At 42.6% G+C, this 21,349-nt stretch overlaps 1 protein-coding gene across 4 annotated transcripts in view; it reads left to right on the top strand.

The window, feature by feature from the left end:
- The first annotated feature begins 1,134 nt into the window (after positions 1 to 1,134).
- The window catches only part of LOC124038566 (cytohesin-3-like), a 60,798-nt gene continuing 40,583 nt past the window's right edge, over positions 1,135 to 21,349 (top strand). For 3 of the 4 annotated variants that reach the window (XM_046354594.1, XM_046354596.1, XM_046354593.1), the window contains exon 1: positions 1,135 to 1,517. In XM_046354594.1, coding sequence (XP_046210550.1) covers positions 1,499 to 1,517 — 19 coding nt within the window. In that variant the 5' untranslated portion in view covers positions 1,135 to 1,498. Of the gene's footprint in view, positions 1,518 to 1,882; positions 2,128 to 21,349 lie in introns of those variants that run through there. The other variant, XM_046354595.1, reaches the window with a different exon arrangement.

The following is a 21,349-nucleotide window of genomic DNA, read 5'->3' as shown; positions in this document are numbered from 1 at the left end:
CATCCAAACTGCACAATCGGGGGAAAAGGGCCCTGGTCAGGGAGGTGACCAAGAACCCGATGGTCACTCTGACAGAGCTCCAAAGTTCCTCTGTGGAGATGGGAGAACCTTCCAGAAGGACAACCATCTCTGCAGCACTCCACCAATCAGGCCTTTATGGTAGAGTGGTCTGACAGAAGCCACTCCGCAGTAAAAAGGCTCATGACAGCCCGCTTGGAGTTTGCCCTAAGGCACCTAAAGACTCTCAGACCATGAGAAACAAGTTTCTCTGGTCTGATGAAACCAAGATTGAATTCTTTAGCCTGAATGCAAAGCATCCAGTCTGGAGAAAACCTGGCACCATCCCCATGGTGAAGCATGGTGGTGGCAGCATCATGCCGTGGGGATGTTTTTCAGCAGCATGGATGGCAGCATCATGCTGCGGGGTCGAGGCAGGATCGAGGCAGGATTGAGGCAAAGATGAACGGAGCAAAGTACAGAGAGATCCTTGATGAAAATCTGCTCCAGAATGCTCAGGACCTCAGACTGGGGAGAAGCTTCACCTTCCAACAGGACAACGACCCTAAGCACACAACCCTTTGGGACTCTGAATGTTCTCTGAATGTTCTTGAGTGGCCCAGCGAGAGCCCAGACTTGAACCCAATCTAACATCTCTGGAGAGACCTGAAAATAGCTGTGCAGCAATACTCCCCATCCAACCTGGCAGAGCTTGAGAAGATCTGTAGAGAGGAATTGGAGAAGCTCCCCAAATACAGGCGTGCCAAGCTTGTAGCGTCATACCCAAGAAGACTCAAGGCTGTAATCGCTGCCGAAGGTTCTTCAACAAAGTACCGAGTACAGGTTCTGAATACTTATGTAAATGTGATATTTCTTTATTATTATTTATGTTTTGAAATTTGGAAACATTTCTAAAAACGTGTTTTTGCTTTGTCATTATGGGCTATTGTGTAGATTGAGGGGGAAACGATGTAATCAATTTTAGAATAAGCCTGTAACGTAACAAAATGTGGAAAAAGTCAAGGGGTCTGAATAATTTCCGAATTCACTGTATATGTGCAGGCTCCTTGGAATTAATGAAACATTTGTATGAAGGGAGGGGTTGTCTGTCAACCCCAAGGCGGAGCGAAGGGATGACGTATGGTAAACGTTGCCATCGCAGAGTAAAGCATCCGCTATCCTTTGCATCGCTTTGGAGTAACCAGGATCATCGAGAGGGTTCTGTAGTGGCAGGATAGCTATTCTCGTTGGATTAAATACATCAAATTCTTTGACATTTTTATTACACATAATACATAGATGTTTATTTGGTTGCAGCATATATTTCTCATGTGGGGATTTTGTCATTGACACATGGCGCTGTTGCATTTCTGCACAGCTCAGCTCTCTGTGTGAGCCATCGGTCTGTCATTACAGTATCTACAGTTTATAGCGAGTAATAAAACACATCTTCCTTGACCCACCGATCTGATTTCTGGACTCTCATCACTGCATTCAAGAGATGGACGAAGACTATCAAAGTAAGACTCACGATGATTCACTCGCCGTCTCTCTCTCTCTCTGTTTCATGGTCATTTGCTTTGGTGTGTGGATGGACTGATATAGGTTATGCGCCGTAAAGCATAAGTCAATGAATAGTTGTAACCACTGCATGCATTTAATCAGAAATGTATTTGTTTCCCTCTAACAGTAAGGTATTAAGAAATGCAATGGTATTTTGTCAACTGTTGTCATAAATGGGTGTAAATATAGGTAGGGTAAAAATAGCCTTTGATCATGACTCGGTTCCATTCCAATACACTTATTAAGTCATTGGGCGAAGGCGGCTTCTGAAGTGGGGCATTTTGTTAAGACTCTGAACATTTAACATGCATTGCTTGCAGTACGGTTTTGGAAGCATAAGGACCGTATCTCTTATTTCAGCGAGAAATCGTTAAAAAAAGGTAAATTGATACACACCTTTGTACGGTTAGTGTTCCCACAAGGCCATATCTCCACGCTACAGTGCTTGTTTGCTGAAGACAGACTGAAGACAAGAGGCGAACACCTGTGTGTAAACTTAACTCGGGAAGTGTAGTTTCATCGGATGGAGGCACCCATAGTTGTATGGATCTGTGCAAAACTGCTACAGTAAGTGTATATATTATTGTAATGATTCTTCTCGCGGTTGAAAGGGCCATATGTTTTGAAAGCCGTGCTGCAAGCGATTATTGACGTTTTTGTAAACGTTAACGCAGCATCGGGATTGTAGATCACATGAGGCAGTCGTGAGCGAAGCTAATGGCGGAAAACTGAAGGGAGAAGGCAGTATGCTGCCTGGAGTTTGAGAGTTCTAGTGGAGGATGGTTACTGGACACATTTCTTAATCATCAAGTGGGACAACAAGTGATATGTATCCATCAAATAGGAGGGCATATACATAGAGTATACAGAACATTAAGAACACCTGCTATTTTCATAAGACTGACCTGGTGAAAGCTATGATCACTTGTAAGGGGGATGCGCAACTCTATTAGGAAGGTGTTAAGTTTGCTATACTCAGCATATTAATTGAACTCGGTGTGGTGAATGCGTAAAAACGCATGCAGCAATGTGCTTCGTCGTCAATACGTCTGTTGCGCTGACTTGCTTTGAAGTTCGTGCCGGAGATTTAAGCTAGGCTATTCTTTCCATTACAAAGCAGTTCTATTGAAACGGCTGCTCAATGCCCTGAAAAATATCAGATAAACGTATTTTTCAACAGGAAAGTCGACTTTTTCGGCTGGAAGGCTGTCAAAACAGGCTCATTCATTAGAACCTTCAGTGGCACCTGTTCCGAATGGATTGATTCAAATGGCAGCGCTAAACCACAGCCTGTGGTATTCAATACTGCTTGCATGATGCGAAAGAAGAGACAACCCAAGGCAGGGGGCGAAGGCCATGTATTGTAAACATTTGTCTCGAGAAGAAAAGCAGGATATCTGTTGGGGTTAAACTGGGAGAGTTTAGCAGACGCTGAAGAGGGGACCCTCTACATGTCTCACTGGTCCATCCTGTTGCTGTAGCGTTAACCCTTTTCACAACCCTTGTTGAAACCTAATTGCCTATTTAAATTAAAGTTTCACTATTTTTCAACTTCATATGAATCATCTCCAGGACCGGCCCAACATCAACCTACTGAATGTGAAAATGGCGGAAGGTGAGTGTTTCCAATGATATCATCAGTGTGTATCTGATTGTTAACCAATTATGAGTAGGCGTTGCCTACTAATTGGTTGAGATCATTGGAAACACTTCCTCTCTTTTTTTTTTACTGCAGAACATAGAGACGTGCCATTTTCACATGTTGAGGTGGTGCTGGAGATGATGAATATAAAGGGACATTTTACATTTGTTCTTCATGGTTATGTTTCCGCCCTTCAGTGAATTGGAGTGCTGTTCAACGGCTCATTCACCATTAGTAGTATTTTATTCCTATTGGTCTGTATGTGTGTATACACTCAAACTCAATGGACAGAAGAGGAAAGATTTAAAGGGATGCGTAACAATGGCTTGTTAACGTAACTTGGTCTTTCGGGAAGCAGTATCTACATGTACAATTACAAGCCTTTGTCACAGCATCATATAAGGACATTGCCAACGCCAGTCATTTCCATTGTTCCCTCTGGTTTATAGGTTTTAGGTTTTACAGCTTTATATTTATTTATAATTTATGCACGATCATGCTTAAATAACTAAGCTCACACTTTGCCTATGCGGCAGTAGTCAAATTAATTTATTCAAATGTTTCCATAGATAAAGGGAATATCTGTAAAGCACAGAGTAGTCTTTGGACATAGGAAGACACTGGATGACCGGGGGTAGCGGCATGGCGACGGGGGGGGTAGCGGCATGGCGACGGGGGGGTAGCGGCATGGCGACGGGGGGTAGCGGCATGGCGACGGGGGTAGCGGCATGGCGACGGGGGTAGCGGCATGGCATAGCGGCATGGCGACGGGGGGTAGCGGCATGGCGACGGGGGGTAGCAGAACAAAGAGGCTTGAGGTCCTGTGTTCACACTGGGAAGATCAGTGCATGGAAACGATTACATGTTGTACTGCATGAATTAAAACAACAGTATAGATGTAACACACGCACATTGTACACAGACACACAGTCAATGCATTTATGCTGGCTGGCTAAATTTACCCCAGCTAATCACCACGTACAACAGCGCTGGTTAAAATGCTTTTTAAATTCAAGCCAAACCCCTTCAACTGAAATTAGTGCAGTGCAGAGTGTAATGTCATGGAGCTCCACTGTGCAGCATATGGTCAAAGTTGGGGCATAATTTGTTTTCCATCAGTTGGCTGCTAACTGGGAGGGGGAGGCGGGGGTGCCATTGTGTAGGATTAGGCCATTTTCTTATATGGGCTGATAATGGGCATGCATACTGCCTCATGCATAGAACACACACACACACACACACACACACACACACACACACACACACACACACACACACACACACACACACACACACACACACACACACACACACACACACACACACACACACACACACACACACACACACACACACACACACACACACACACACACACACAGAGAGAGAAACTATGGCAGTGAGTAGAATATGGAATTAATTACTGCGTGTTTACTCCTACTTCTCTACACTAAATGGCATATATTATTATTATTATTATTACTTGGTGCAATCCTCTGTTCTGTTTACATGCCACAAGACAGATGTCTGCTCTCATGTGACACAGACCCTAACTCCCAAGTGTTTTATGGCACCAAGTCTATTTATAGATGTGTATGTAACAGTATAATTTTAAACCGTCCCCTCGCCCATACCCGGGACCTTCTGCACACATCAACAACAGTCACCCACGAAGCGTCTTTACCCATCGCTCCACAAAAGCCGCGGCCCTTGCAGAGCAAGGGGAAACACTACTTCAAGGTCTCAGAGCAAGTGACGTAACCGATTGAAACGCTATTTAGCGCACACCGCTAACTAAGCTAGCCGTTTCACATCCGTTACATGTAGTTAGGCTAGTAGAGTTAAAGCAGAAGTGGGAAGACGAGAACCCACTACAATATAGAGCTACAAATTGGCCAGCACTCGCTTGATGCTTTTTTATTTTTTATTTTTTGAGCCTCTAGTTCCTCTGCAGGGACACTTTCAGCTTTGCCTTTATCAGGGGGATAGAAGGAAAGTGCTCTGTTTGAATGGTGTTTTTACTAAGTGCTGTGTGTCTTGACAGTATTTTCTGTCAGGATCCTGATAACTTTAGTTCTCAACACGCTTTTCCCTAACTGACTGTGAGAAACACTAAATGGGAAACTGCTTTCCTTCCATGCTCTATGGCCTGAAAATGTATGTGTTTTATTATTTGGGTGATAGTTTGAGGTGTTGAGGGTCAGTTGACTCTGTCAAAAGGCTTTTCTTATCAGAAATTGGCAACTTGACAGAACTGCCCGGTGCGATTAGTTTAGTAAGTTATTACTTTACCCCTTTATGTTGAATTCATGGCCATTTATGAATCTCACCCTCTGGGCAAGGAAACATACATGTTCTTTGACAAGAACATCAATACAAACTGCTTGAGTCTTTGGGGTGATGAAGTTTCATATGAATCCAGACATTAGTGGTTTCCTGCGCTGAGTCTACAGAACAGAGTTGGCCAGCAGTCTTTGTTGTGGCGGTAGGGTGAGTGGTGTGGGAGGACTTCCTAATGGAAGTCATTATTGCCATGCTGTGGGCAGCTGGTCTGTAGCTTTAACCCTGCCTGGAGGACCTTCTGGCTGGCACAAAGTATCTGGTTGCTACAGCCATAGGCTACTGCTACAACAGATTCAGCTAACTAGCCCATCTACTCAGCTGTTTCTCTCTCTCTCTCTCTGCCCTTATGGTTTGTTAGAGTAAGTCCTGTTTGCTTTACCATCCTGTGTCTTACGCTCTTCCTTCCACACTGTATCTTTAAGAAGACAAACATTTCTTCTTTGAGGGCCATCTGATACATTTTATATTTAAAGCCACAAAGAAGGTGTTGATTTGATTCTTTTTTGAGATTACCAAAATGAGAATAACTGTTTTCTTTTTCATCCTTAAAATAGCCTTTTCAGGTCCTCCCACCATCTTGCCTTATTCAACAGCTTAACAGGAGATTTAGAAACATTATTATGCTAATTTGGACAATTTAATATGGAGTTTTATTGTATTGTGGGACAACATTGAAGGATTAGGCTAGACAGTAGACACACATCAATGGCACTGCAGACTTGGTTTAAGGAGGGACTGAGAGGGTCTCATAAAGTGTCCCAGTACTGCTGCCTCATCTGTAGAGAAACACCATGTATGGAATTGATTATGGGAAATACTGTTTCATTGCAATGGAAGAGAGGGTAGACTAGCACGTACAACTGTCTGGAAGGGTTGGCATGTACTACAGAATTTTTGTTTGGGTGCAGTATATTGCCCCGACTGTTTGAGTTATAAAATGAGGAGAACGAGACCGGGATGGAGTAGAGTAGAAAATACACTACCGTCCAAAAGTTTGGGGTCACTTTCAAAATGTTCTGGTTTTTGAAAGAAAAGTTGTTGTCCATTTAAAATAACATCAAATTGATCAGAAATACATCAAATTGATCAGAAATACAATGTAGACATTTGTAAATGACTATAGTAGCTGGAAACGGCTGATTTTAATGACTATAATTATTTTTCTTTAAAAAAAGGAATATCTACATACTGTAGGTGTACAGAGGCCTATTATCAGCAACCATCACTCCTGCGTTCCAATGATACGTTGTTAGCTAATCCAAGTTTATAATGTTAAAAGGCTAATTGATCATTAGAAAACCCTTTTGCAATTATGTTAGCACAGCTGAAAACTGTTGTCCTGCTTAAAGAAGCAATACAACTGGCCTTAATTCAGCTAGTTGAGTATCTGGAGCATCAGCATTTGTGGGTTCTACAGGCTCAAAATGGCCAGAAATGAAAAACTTTCTTCTGAAACTCATCAGTCTATTCTTGTTCTGAGAAATTAGAAATTGCCAAAAAACTGAAGATTTCATACAACGCTGTGTACTACTCCCTTCACAGAACAGCCCAAACTGGCTCTCACCAGAATAGAAAGAGGAGTGCGGGGCCCCGGTGCACAACTGAGCAAGAGGACAAGTACATTAGTGTCTAGTTTGAAAAACCGACACCTCACAAGTCCTCAACTGGCAGTTTCATTAAATAGTACCAGCAAACACCAGTCTCAACGTCTACAGTGAAGAGGCGACTCCGGGATGCTGTAGAAGGAAAAGAGGGAAGGAGAAATATCAAAAGAGAGGGAAACCTCACTTTCCTTGAGTAATATGCATCTTATTTCACTACTAGTAGGGGAACTAAATGGAAGCAGATCCAGTATTAAGGAGATGGCGAGCGGCTACATTGATGCTGGAGGCTACAGGGTTTGTGTTTCTTGGCCATGCTAGGTAAGTGCTGCTCTCTGGAGCCCTCAACCCTGAGAAGACAAGAATGGAATTCACATTCTAAAAGGAAGAGGTGTGCTGTGCTTGTATTTTCAGGGATTCTAAAAGGTGTGCTTTTAGCTACTAACTACACTATGTACAGATTATGTAAAGATTTTTACAAACATCCACCCTAACTACACAACATATACAGATGTCGATGTAGGTGTTCGGTGACTGTTATTTTGAAGTGGCCTGTGTGTCTAGTCTTTTAAGCCTGCAGCAGGTCAGCCAAAGACAATGTTACTCTGCCTGGTAAGACAAGACAAGACAAGACAAGCAACAACATCCTGGACCTCCAGGCTGCAATCGCCAGCCAGGGGTTCGTATTCGGTCTTCTCAGTCACTCAACCCCCATCCAGCCCTCTGATTAGAAGTGGGTGCCAGAAACTGGCACCATTATGAATGCTCTGGCAGCAGGCTTATGGTCGTGGAGATAAGACCCCCAGCACATCAAATCCAATACTTACATCATAGAGGTGACCCTGAGCAGATGTTGGATATAAGGGGACGTGACGTCCGGACAGACCAGGACAGAGGGACCACCCAGACGGATGCATCACCCCCTAGTAGGGGTCTGCTCCCGAAAACAGCAGATTAAAACAATGTAATCAGTGGATGACAGTTTAGTTTAACCCCTCAGTACTAGATCCTAGATCTCTTCTGAGTCCTGACCCACAGAGGCAGCTAAACCCCAAGATATTACCCCCCAAAATCTTCGCTGTCCTCTCACGCAATGATGTGAGCTATTACTGGAAAATAATGGAATAGGGATCACACTCACAATTCACTTTATCTGGATCCACAAAGCAGTGAGGTGCAACATTCCCAACTATTGAAAAGTTCATACAGATGCCAGATCTTACGATCATGAAAAGAAACCCCTTTAAATTAGCTGCACTGACTAACATACAGGCACTCATCATAACCCCTTGGCTTGTTCTGTACTAATCATTCCCCACATTCTGGTGCCTTGACATACTGCCAGGTCACATCATCGGACCGCTAAACAAGACTACAGATGTTTGTTACTGTGTCCATGTTATCACTGCCAACAACTCCTCTGTGTGTATATATCACACTTCCACTGGGGTCTTTAGCCCCATGGTCAGATTGGGATTAAGAGCTGTGGGGGTTAAAGCCAGCTGGCAGCACCAGTGTGCATGTGTCTGTATGCATGCCTGCCTGCCTGCATCTGCGTGTGTGCATGATGTGTGTTTGTCCCTGTGTGCGCATGTGAGGCTAGTGAGGGGAGCCCAAGGGGTATAAAGTTAAAGGGATTGGTGACAGCAGGCTTCAGATTAGGGGTTTGCGCCAGGGGCCACACTGACAGCCTGCCTGTCTATCTCATCCCATATCCCTGCTCTGTGACCGCCTGCCTGGCCTGTATCTCATCCCATATCCCTGCTCTGTGACAGCCTGCCTGGCCTGTATCTCATCCCATATCCCTGCTCTGTGACAGCCTGCCTGGCCTGTATCTCATCCCATATCCCTGCTCTGTGACCGCCTGCCTGGCCTGTATCTCATCCCATCTCCCTGCTCTGTGACAGCCTGCTTGGCCTGTCTCTCATCCCATATCCCTGCTCTGTGACAGCCTGCCTGGCCTGTATCTCATCCCATATCCCTGCTCTGTGACCGCCTGCCTGGCCTGTATCTCATCCCATCTCCCTGCTCTGTGACAGCCTGCCTGGCCTGTCTCTCATCCCATATCCCTGCTCTGTGACAGCCTGCCTGGCCTGTATCTCATCCCATATCCCTGCTCTGTGACAGCCTGCCTGGCCTGTATCTCATCCCATATCCCTGCTCTGTGACAGCCTGCCTGGCCTGTCTCTCATCCCATATCCCTGCTCTGTGACAGCCTGCCTGGCCTGTATCTCATCCCATATCCCTGCTCTGTGACCGCCTGCCTGGCCTGTATCTCATCCCATCTCCCTGCTCTGTGACAGCCTGCCTGGTCTGTCTCTCATCCCATATCCCTGCTCTGTGACAGCCTGCCTGGCCTGTATCTCATCCCATATCCCTGCTCTGTGACAGCCTGCCTGGCCTGTATCTCATCCCATCTCCCTGCTCTGTGACAGCCTGCCTGGCCTGTATCTCATCCCATCTCCCTGCTCTGTGACAGCCTGCCTGGCCTGTATCTCATCCCATATTCCTGCTCTGTGACAGCCTGCCTGGCCTGTATCTCATCCCATCTCCCTGCTCTGTGACAGCCTGCCTGGCCTGTATCTCATCCCATATCCCTGCTCTGTGACAGCCTGCCTGGCCTGTATCTCATCCCATATCCCTGCTCTGTGACCGCCTGCCTGGCCTGTATCTCATCCCATATCCCTGCTCTGTGACAGCCTGCCTGGCCTGTATCTCATCCCATATCCCTGCTCTGTGACCGCCTGCCTGGCCTGTATCTCATCCCATATCCCTGCTCTGTGACAGCCTGCCTGGCCTGTATCTCATCCCATCTCCCTGCTCTGTGACAGCCTGCCTGGCCTGTATCTCATCCCATGTGACAGCCTCCCTGCTCTGTGACCGCCTGCCTGGCCTGTATCTCATCCCATATCCCTGCTCTGTGACAGCCTGCCTGGCCTGTATCTCATCCCATATCCCTGCTCTGTGACCGCCTGCCTGGCCTGTATCTCATCCCATATCCCTGCTCTGTGACAGCCTGCCTGGCCTGTATATCTCATCCCATCTCCCTGCTCTGTGACAGCCTGCCTGGCCTGTATCTCATCCCATATCCCTGCTCTGTGACAGCCTGCCTGGCCTGTATCTCATCCCATATCCCTGCTCTGTGACAGCCTGCCTGGCCTGTATCTCATCCCATCTCCCTGCTCTGTGACAGCCTGCCTGGCCTGTATCTCATCCCATATCCCTGCTCTGTGACAGCCTGCCTGGCCTGTCTCTCATCCCATATCCCTGCTCTGTGACAGCCTGCCTGGCCTGTCTCTCATCCCATCTCCCTGTTGGGGCCAGTGGGGTAACTGGGTTCTACTTTTTTTATAGTTCTACAGTTTACGGAAAACCTCCAGATATAAAACAATGTATACTGACAGCTGATAGTCATCACCCTCTCCTCCTAAAAAGCTTCAAGACAGAAGCCAGTTACTTACATTTCAACAAAAACTAAAACTTCTCTGTAAACTATGTACTTACATTCAATGATGGCCGTAATGACATCAGGTCTATTGTCAGTTAACACTGACAAAAATACTATCCTCAGACTCCTCTGACTTCCAGAATCCACCATTATCACCTATAAATGATCAAGAAATCTATCAAACATATTGGTTAAATCAGATGTGGTCAGAGAGAAGAGGCATTCATAGAACATCCTTTTAACTTAGTATGCCCTCAGACTTCTAGGACCTATGAGATAAGGCCAGGTAGAACTTGCACTACTAATAGAGTTATTTATAGGTTAGTGTTCTTGTAATAAGATGTATATTGGAAACATTCTGCGCCTTAAAAGTACGCCTCGGAGAACATAAATCCACTATCAGACATCAAGATATCACCTCGCCAGTTGCGAGACACTTTATAGAACAAAATCCGTATATTAATGAATTGCTTTGGATGTAAAAAGTTCATCCACCAGGCAGGATGTGATTACGACAACAAATGACTTAAAAGAGAAGCCATGTAGGTAGATCAATTAATTTCTGTATCTCCACATGGTGTGAACACAGAACTAGACTTCACCTCCTCCTTTATAGGCCGCATTTAGGCTGTTATACAAGAACACTGTCCATATCAGATTTAGCATATCATTGATGAGTCAGTCCAACTATTTATGAACGACTGTGCCTGATGTCCTTTTTTGGTAAGCTATCTCGGGAATTGATATAATTGATCCAAATGAGGAGACACCTACGCCAATTGATTCATGAATTGCTCTTCGTGCCCACTCCCACACCCTATAATTCTGTATTTCTTTGTGAGTAACTTGTAGACCAGAAAAGCCACATTCCTGATTAAAAGCACCTGCTGTCTTCAGTTGTTCTTTATAAATGCTGTTTTGATTTTTTTAAAATTGCACATACACACTGAAGAAGACTGCAAAGCTGAAACGTCGGCGTACGCAATCCCTGATGCAGTGGGGAAAAACCAAAAATAATGAAATCAGCTTTATGCAACATGTTTTTGATTGCGGACCCATTCCACCTTATGTTTGGGTGACGGGGTTCTCTCATGCTCCAACACATTAACAGACCAGACTGTGACCATTACCCAGTTTAGCTCTTAACATGGGAAGTTGGCTCATGTACAGTCTGTAAGTGAGAATGGGAAGTCTCACTCAGTTCCACTGGTCAAGCTGGGATGAGTGGGGTTTTAGGGTCACTAAGGGTCTGATTTATGATTTACTACACTGTCCAGTCCAAAAAGTGGCAAGAATGTGATGAAATGTACACTTTTGGGTTGATTTAACATAATGTTTTGAGGGGGGCTTTCTGCCCCCAAATGTATCATCACCCCATCTGAGATTCTGTTAGGTGCCCAGTCAGAATTTGTTTCTGTGTCATCAGCTACCCTAGTGGCAGAGGGAGGGTAGTGAACAGTTGGTCATTTTTGTGTGAGGACCTCATTGTTGGGATTAGATTTTTTTTTTTTGGGGGGGGGTGTAAATGAGGCTCTGCTCTGTGGTGCACATGTTGAAATATATTTAACCCCCCTCTGCCCCTGCTTTGCACCCACCCAACCCAAGCCATCGCTCCGCACACTGGAGTAGATCTCATTCACTGTGTAGCTCTTTCAGTGGTACTCAGATGAAACTCAAATGAAATCCAATTCAGATACAACTTTGACATACCTGTGGCAGTTAGACCGTGCAGAAGGTGAAGAGACATGAACCGATAAAAGGACAACCGTTTTGTTGATAAAGGAACCATTCAGTTGTTGTGACCATCAGGGCTCTGGACCCTGCTAGTATCAGTTGTTGTGACTGTCAGAGATCTGGACCCTGCTAGTGTCACAGTTGTTGTGACTGTCAGAGATCTGGACCCTGCTAGTGTCACAGTTGTTGTGACTGTCAGAGATCTGGACCCCGCTAGTGTCACAGTTGTTGTGACTGTCAGAGATCTGGACCCCGCTAGTGTCACAGTTGTTGTGACTGTCAGAGATCTGGACCCCGCTAGTGTCACAGTTGTTGTGACTGTCAGAGATCTGGACCCCGCTAGTGTCACAGTTGTTGTGACTGTCAGAGATCTGGACCCTGCTAGTGTCACAGTTGTTGTGACTGTCAGAGATCTGGACCCTGCTAGTGTCACAGTTGTTGTGACTGTAAGATCTGGACCCTGCTAGTGTCACAGTTGTTGTGACTGTCAGATCTGGACCCTGCTAGTGTCACAGTTGTTGTGACTGTCAGAGATCTGGACCCCGCTAGTGTCACAGTTGTTGTGACTGTCAGAGATCTGGACCCTGCTAGTGTCACAGTTGTTGTGACTGTCAGAAATCTGGACCCCGCTAGTGTCACAGTTGTTGTGACTGTCAGAGATCTGGACCCTGCTCATGTCACAGTTGTTGTGACTGTCAGAGATCTGGACCCTGCTCGTGTCACAGTTGTTGTGACTGTCAGAGATCTGGACCCCGCTAGTGTCACAGTTGTTGTGACTGTCAGAGATCTGGACCCCGCTAGTGTCACAGTTGTTGTGACTGTCAGAGATCTGGACCCCGCTAGTGTCACAGTTGTTGTGACTGTCAGATCTGGACCCTGCTAGTGTCACAGTTGTTGTGACTGTCAGAGATCTGGACCCTGCTAGTGTCACAGTTGTTGTGACTGTCAGATCTGGACCCTACTAGTGTCACAGTTGTTGTGACTGTCAGAGATCTGGACCCTGCTAGTGTCAGTTGTTGTGACTGTCAGATCTGGACCCCGCTAGTGTCACAGTTGTTGTGACTGTCAGAGATCTGGACCCTGCTAGTGTCAGTTGTTGTGACTGTCAGAGATCTGGACCCTGCTAGTGTCACAGTTGTTGTGATTGTCAGTGATCTGGACCCTGCTAGTGTCACAGTTGTTGTGACTGGTAGAGATCTGGACGATGCCAGTTAAAAAAGAAAAGGACTCCTCTGTCTGTCGACTGGAGACAACTAAACTCATTCTTTGGATGAGACAGAGGGCAGTTGCCAGGAGGGATTGAATTAGAAATATAATTTGTAGACTCCTATTTTCATGTTTAATGTCCACTACCACTGGACCAGAAGGGTCCATTTTATTACCCATTTAAATGTACCTTCCTGACCTTTTGCCTTGCTTGTTGATCTGATAAATGAAGGTGTGTTTTGTAGGGTGACGTAATGGTCAGAGCAGATGTGATGTAGGGAGGCTTCTGAAGGCAGCTCAGCCTCCCATCTAGCCTGGTTAAACCAAACTGAATGCTGTACTCGCATGGTCTGCTCAGTCTGTAGCATTCAGTCTGGTTTAACCAGGCTATCTCCGATTCACTGTCTCATTAACATCGATGAATCCGATCAGTCAGAGATGAGTCTTCCCAGACGGTCATATTAACCTGAATACAGACCTCCTCAGACAAAACCAGACTACATTCTCTCCATGCAGAATGTCATCCATCCAACAAGCAAATGATGAGAAATAACATGAGTCTAAAATATTTGCGGTTAAAGGCAATAATGACATTTGCATTGGATGATCCACATTATGATCGAAATAGACACGAGTGGGTTTCTGGGGAAACAGATTTCCTTTGATCTTGGGAACAGTAAGACACATACAGAGTGGTGGTCCTCTGTAGCTCAGTTGGTAGAGCATCAGGGTAGTGGGTTTGGGACCACAGTAGAATGTAGACACATGACTGTAAGTCGCTTTGGATAAAAGCGTCTGCTAAATGGCATATATTATTATTATTATGGTGAAATTGAACATGTAATTTCTATCATAGATAACATTGTGCCGCTTCAAATTTGTCTAATTTCTCAATTGAGCGCTGCCTGCTGTGTGTCAACTTGAAACTTAAATGGAAACGAATTGCATCAGTCACAGTTCCAGTAGGTTGTATAACCGAAGAGGTTAACCCTGAGGTTAGCCAGCTAATTAATGGCTCTATTTTGATGTTTAACTCCAGTCAGTGATTATTGTCGCTCTACTTCCCTGCTGTTGTCATACAGCAGCACGTAGTCTACTATCATGGACCAGAAGGAAGTCCCTTTATACTGTCTGTCACACTCCCTGAAAAGCAGACCCCTTTATCCCCGTCCTGCCCGGACACAGGACTACATATGCTAGTTAGGAACAGTCATTTAGACGTTTCACAGGCTTTTGTGTTATTGTTATTAATATCGCGGCTGCAATCACTGTTTGGACCCGTTAGCCGTATACAACCTCGTGCCAAATGAGTTCGAGGCCTCTCTTGAGCTAGGCTTCCTGGTTCACTTTTAAATGGCAAGACATTGCTTAAATTCTGTCTAAAGGGAAGCTCTGAAGTAAAGACTGTATGTTTCCACAGCTCGTATATGCAGAGGCTTAGCTGTGATATCAGGCTTGTCATGTTCCTGCTTTATGAAGAGGCTACACGCACACTAAATATCTGCCTCTCAGCTGGGTTAATGAAGTCGGATCACAGAGACCCCTCTCTGGTGGTTACACACACAGTGAGCTATGTTTCACTCCAGCTCTAAGCCCCTGGGCGGGTAGAGTTGAGGGCGAAGGTTGCGTTAATGAAAAAAGATAAATTAATCTGGATTGGTTTTATTAATAGAATATACCCCCGCACATTTATAAAGGGTTGGAAAACACTTTCATGTGGAATAATTAAGACTGTTAGCCTTTTTCCCACTAATTAAGACGTGTTAGATTTTATTATTTCATATTGTTGCGTTGTCCATAGGGAAACTGCCAGTAAGCATTTAGTTGGATGGTGAATACCATGTGTATCCTGTACATACGACTAATAAAACTGTAAACTTGTATCTTTGATGCGTGTGACTCTGATAAACTGAGTGAAATGGTTATAGTCTTGAAGCAGAGTTAATTAGTGTAACCGTCATCATACTGTGCAGCGGGCTTAGTTAGTTAGTGTAACAGTCATCGTACTGTAACGGTTGATAGTTAGTGAAATGGTCAGGTTACTGTAGCAGGCTTAGTTAGTATAACTGTTATGTTACTGTAGCAGGCTTAGTTAGTATAACTGTTATGTTACTGTAGCAGGCTTAGTTAGTATAACCGTTATGTCATGTTAGCAGGCTTAGTTAGTATAACTGTTATGTTACTGTAGCAGGCTTAGTTAGTATAACTGTTATGTTACTGTAGCAGGCTTAGTTAGTATAACGGTTATGTTACTGTAGCAGGCTTAGTTAGCTGTTATGTTACTGTAGCAGGCTTAGTTAGTATAACTGTTATGTTACTGTAGCAGGCTTAGTTAGTATAACTGTTATGTTACTGTAGCAGGCTTAGTTAGTATAACGGTTATGTTACTGTAGCAGGCTTAGTTAGTATAACGGTTATGTTACTGTAGCAGGCTTAGTTAGTATAACTGTTATGTTACTGTAGGCAGGCTTAGTTAGTATAACTGTTATGTTACTGTAGCAGGCTTAGTTAGTATAACGGTTATGTTACTGTAGCAGGCTTAGTTAGTATAACGGTTATGTTACTGTAGCAGGCTTAGTTAGTATAACTGTTATGTTACTGTAGCAGGCTTAGTTAGTATAACGGTTATGTTACTGTAGCAGGCTTAGTTAGTATAACGGTTATGTTACTGTAGCAGGCTTAGTTAGTATAACGGTTATGTTACTGTAGCAGGCTTAGTTAGTATAACGGTTATGTTACTGTAGCAGGCTTAGTTAGTATAACTGTTATGTTACTGTAGCAGGCTTAGTTAGTATAACTGTTATGTTACTGTAGCAGGCTTAGTTAGTATAACTTATGTTACTGTAGCAGGCTTAGTTAGTATAACTGTTATGTTACTGTAGCAGGCTTAGTTAGTATAACTGTTATGTTACTGTAGCAGGCTTAGTTAGTATAACCGTTATGTCATATTAGCAGGCTTAGTTAGTATAACTGTTATGTTACTGTAGCAGGCTTAGTTAGTATAACCGTTATGTCATATTAGCAGGCTTAGTTAGTATAACCGTTATGTCATATTAGCAGGCTTAGTTAGTATAACCGTTATGTCATATTAGCAGGCTTAGTTAGTATAACGGTTATGTTACTGTAGCAGGCTTAGTTAGTATAACGGTTATGTTACTGTAGCAGGCTTAGTATAACTGTTATGTTGCTGTAGCAGGCTTAGTATAACTGTTATGTTACTGTAGCAGGCTTAGTTAGTATAACTGTTATGTTACTGTAGCAGGCTTAGTTAGTATAACGGTTATGTTACTGTAGCAGGCTTAGTTAGTATAACAGTTATGTTGCTGTAGCAGGCTTATTTAGTATAACGGTTATGTTGCTGTAGCAGGCTTAGTTAGTATAACGGTTATGTTGCTGTAGCAGGCTTAGTTAGTATAACTGTTATGTTACTGTAGCAGGCTTAGTTAGTATAACGGTTATGTCATATTAGCAGGCTTAGTTAGTATAACGGTTATGTCATATTAGCAGGCTTAGTTAGTATAACCGTTATGTCATATTAGCAGGCTTAGTTAGTATAACCGTTATGTCATATTAGCAGGCTTAGTTAGTATAACCGTTATGTCATATTAGCAGGCTTAGTTAGTATAACCGTTATGTCATATTAGCAGGCTTAGTTAGTATACCCGTTATGTCATATTAGCAGGCTTAGTTAGTATACCCGTTATGTCATATTAGCAGGCTTAGTTAGTATAACGGTTATGTTACTGTAGCAGGCTTAGTTAGTATAACTGTTATGTTACTGTAGGAGGCTTAGTTAGTATAACTGTTATGTTACTGTAGCAGGCTTAGTTAGTATAACCGTTATGTCATATTAGCAGGCTTAGTTAGTATAACGGTTATGTTGCTGTAGCAGGCTTAGTTAGTATAACCGTTATGTTACTGTAGCAGGCTTAGTTAGTATAACCGTTATGTCATATTAGCAGGCTTAGTTAGTATAACGGTTATGTTGCTGTAGCAGGCTTAGTTAGTATAACTGTTATGTTACTGTAGCAGGCTTAGTTAGTATAACCGTTATGTCATATTAGCAGGCTTAGTTAGTATAACAGTTATGTTGCTGTAGCAGGCTTAGTTAGTATAACTGTTATGTTACTGTAGCAGGCTTAGTTAGTATAACCGTTATGTCATGTTAGCAGGCTTAGTTAGTATAACCGTTATGTTACTGTAGCAGGCTTAGTTAGTATAACCGTTATGTCATGTTAGCAGGCTTAGTTAGTATAACGGTTATGTTACTGTAGCAGGCTTAGTTAGTATAACTGTTATGTTACTGTAGCAGGCTTAGTTAGTATAACCGTTATGTTACTGTAGCAGGCTTAGTTAGTATAACTTATGTTACTGTAGCAGGCTTAGTTAGTATACCCGTTATGTCATATTAGCAGGCTTAGTTAGTATAACGGTTATGTTACTGTAGCAGGCTTAGTTAGTATAACGGTTATGTTACTGTAGCAGGCTTAGTTAGTATAACTGTTATGTTACTGTAGCAGGCTTAGTTAGTATACCCGTTATGTCATATTAGCAGGCTTAGTTAGTATAACGGTTATGTTACTGTAGCAGGCTTAGTTAGTATAACTTATGTTACTGTAGCAGGCTTAGTTAGTATAACGGTTATGTTACTGTAGCAGGCTTAGTTAGTATAACGGTTATGTTGCTGTAGTTAGTATAACTGTTATGTTACTGTAGCAGGCTTAGTTAGTATAACCGTTATGTCATATTAGCAGGCTTAGTTAGTATAACAGTTATGTTGCTGTAGCAGGCTTAGTTAGTATAACGGTTATGTTACTGTAGCAGGCTTAGTTAGTATAACCGTTATGTTACTGTAGCAGGCTTAGTTAGTATAACCGTTATGTCATGTTAGCAGGCTTAGTTAGTATAACCGTTATGTTACTGTAGCAGGCTTAGTTAGTATAACCGTTATGTCATGTTAGCAGGCTTAGTTAGTATAACGGTTATGTTACTGTAGCAGGCTTAGTTAGTATAACTGTTATGTTACTGTAGCAGGCTTAGTTAGTATAACCGTTATGTTACTGTAGCAGGCTTAGTTAGTATAACCGTTATGTTACTGTAGCAGGCTTAGTTAGTATAACTTATGTTACTGTAGCAGGCTTAGTTAGTATAACTGTTATGTTACTGTAGCAGGCTTAGTTAGTATAACGGTTATGTTGCTGTAGCAGGCTTAGTTAGTATAATGGTTATGTCATATTAGCAGGCTTAGTTAGTATAACGGTTATGTTGCTGTAGCAGGCTTAGTTAGTATAACCGTTATGTTACTGTAGCAGGCTTAGTTAGTATAACCGTTATGTCATGTTAGCAGGCTTAGTTAGTATAACCGTTATGTTACTGTAGCAGGCTTAGTTAGTATAACCGTTATGTCATGTTAGCAGGCTTAGTTAGTATAACGGTTATGTTACTGTAGCAGGCTTAGTTAGTATAACGGTTATGTTACTGTAGCAGGCTTAGTTAGTATAACCGTTATGTTACTGTAGCAGGCTTAGTTAGTATAACCGTTATGTTACTGTAGCAGGCTTAGTTAGTATAACTTATGTTACTGTAGCAGGCTTAGTTAGTATAACCGTTATGTCATATTAGCAGGCTTAGTTAGTATAACGGTTATGTTGCTGTAGCAGGCTTAGTTAGTATAACTGTTATGTTACTGTAGCAGGCTTAGTTAGTATAACCGTTATGTCATATTAGCAGGCTTAGTTAGTATAACAGTTATGTTGCTGTAGCAGGCTTAGTTAGTATAACTGTTATGTTACTGTAGCAGGCTTAGTTAGTATAACCGTTATGTCATGTTAGCAGGCTTAGTTAGTATAACCGTTATGTTACTGTAGCAGGCTTAGTTAGTATAACCGTTATGTCATGTTAGCAGGCTTAGTTAGTATAACGGTTATGTTACTGTAGCAGGCTTAGTTAGTATAACTGTTATGTTACTGTAGCAGGCTTAGTTAGTATAACCGTTATGTTACTGTAGCAGGCTTAGTTAGTATAACTTATGTTACTGTAGCAGGCTTAGTTAGTATACCCGTTATGTCATATTAGCAGGCTTAGTTAGTATAACGGTTATGTTACTGTAGCAGGCTTAGTTAGTATAACGGTTATGTTACTGTAGCAGGCTTAGTTAGTATAACTGTTATGTTACTGTAGCAGGCTTAGTTAGTATACCCGTTATGTCATATTAGCAGGCTTAGTTAGTATAACGGTTATGTTACTGTAGCAGGCTTAGTTAGTATAACTTATGTTACTGTAGCAGGCTTAGTTAGTATAACGGTTATGTTACTGTAGCAGGCTTAGTTAGTATAACGGTTATGTTGCTGTAGCAGGCTTAGTTAGTATAACTGTTATGTTACTGTAGCAGGCTTAGTTAGTATAACCGTTATGTCATATTAGCAGGCTTAGTTAGTATAACAGTTATGTTGCTGTAGCAGGCTTAGTTAGTATAACGGTTATGTTACTGTAGCAGGCTTAGTTAGTATAACCGTTATGTTACTGTAGCAGGCTTAGTTAGTATAACCGTTATGTCATGTTAGCAGGCTTAGTTAGTATAACCGTTATGTTACTGTAGCAGGCTTAGTTAGTATAACCGTTATGTCATGTTAGCAGGCTTAGTTAGTATAACGGTTATGTTACTGTAGCAGGCTTAGTTAGTATAACTGTTATGTTACTGTAGCAGGCTTAGTTAGTATAACCGTTATGTTACTGTAGCAGGCTTAGTTAGTATAACCGTTATGTTACTGTAGCAGGCTTAGTTAGTATAACTTATGTTACTGTAGCAGGCTTAGTTAGTATAACTGTTATGTTACTGTAGCAGGCTTAGTTAGTATAGTTATGTTGCTGTAGCAGGCTTAGTTAGTATAATGGTTATGTCATATTAGCAGGCTTAGTTAGTATAACGGTTATGTTGCTGTAGCAGGCTTAGTTAGTATAACCGTTATGTTACTGTAGCAGGCTTAGTTAGTATAACCGTTATGTCATGTTAGCAGGCTTAGTTAGTATAACCGTTATGTTACTGTAGCAGGCTTAGTTAGTATAACCGTTATGTCATGTTAGCAGGCTTAGTTAGTATAACGGTTATGTTACTGTAGCAGGCTTAGTTAGTATAACGGTTATGTTACTGTAGCAGGCTTAGTTAGTATAACCGTTATGTTACTGTAGCAGGCTTAGTTAGTATAACCGTTATGTTACTGTAGCAGGCTTAGTTAGTATAACTTATGTTACTGTAGCAGGCTTAGTTAGTATAACTGTTATGTTACTGTAGCAGGCTTAGTTAGTATAACGGTTATGTTGCTGTAGCAGGCTTAGTTAGTATAATGGTTATGTCATATTAGCAGGCTTAGTTAGTATAACGGTTATGTTGCTGTAGCAGGCTTAGTTAGTATAACCGTTATGTTACTGTAGCAGGCTTAGTTAGTATAACGGTTATGTTACTGTAGCAGGCTTAGTTAGTATAACTGTTATGTTACTGTAGCAGGCTTAGTTAGTATAACGGTTATGTTACTGTAGCAGGCTTAGTTAGTATAACAGTTATGTTGCTGTAGCAGGCTTATTTAGTATAACGGTTATGTTGCTGTAGCAGGCTTAGTTAGTATAACGGTTATGTTGCTGTAGCAGGCTTAGTTAGTATAACTGTTATGTTACTGTAGCAGGCTTAGTTAGTATAACGGTTATGTCATATTAGCAGGCTTAGTTAGTATAACGGTTATGTCATATTAGCAGGCTTAGTTAGTATAACCGTTATGTCATATTAGCAGGCTTAGTTAGTATAACCGTTATGTCATATTA

This window comes from Oncorhynchus gorbuscha, linkage group LG06 (genome assembly GCF_021184085.1).
Source record: "Oncorhynchus gorbuscha isolate QuinsamMale2020 ecotype Even-year linkage group LG06, OgorEven_v1.0, whole genome shotgun sequence".
NCBI lineage: Eukaryota > Metazoa > Chordata > Actinopteri > Salmoniformes > Salmonidae > Oncorhynchus > Oncorhynchus gorbuscha.
Note: the sequence above shows the minus strand (reverse complement) of the source record. Positions and strands in the feature narration are given on the sequence as shown.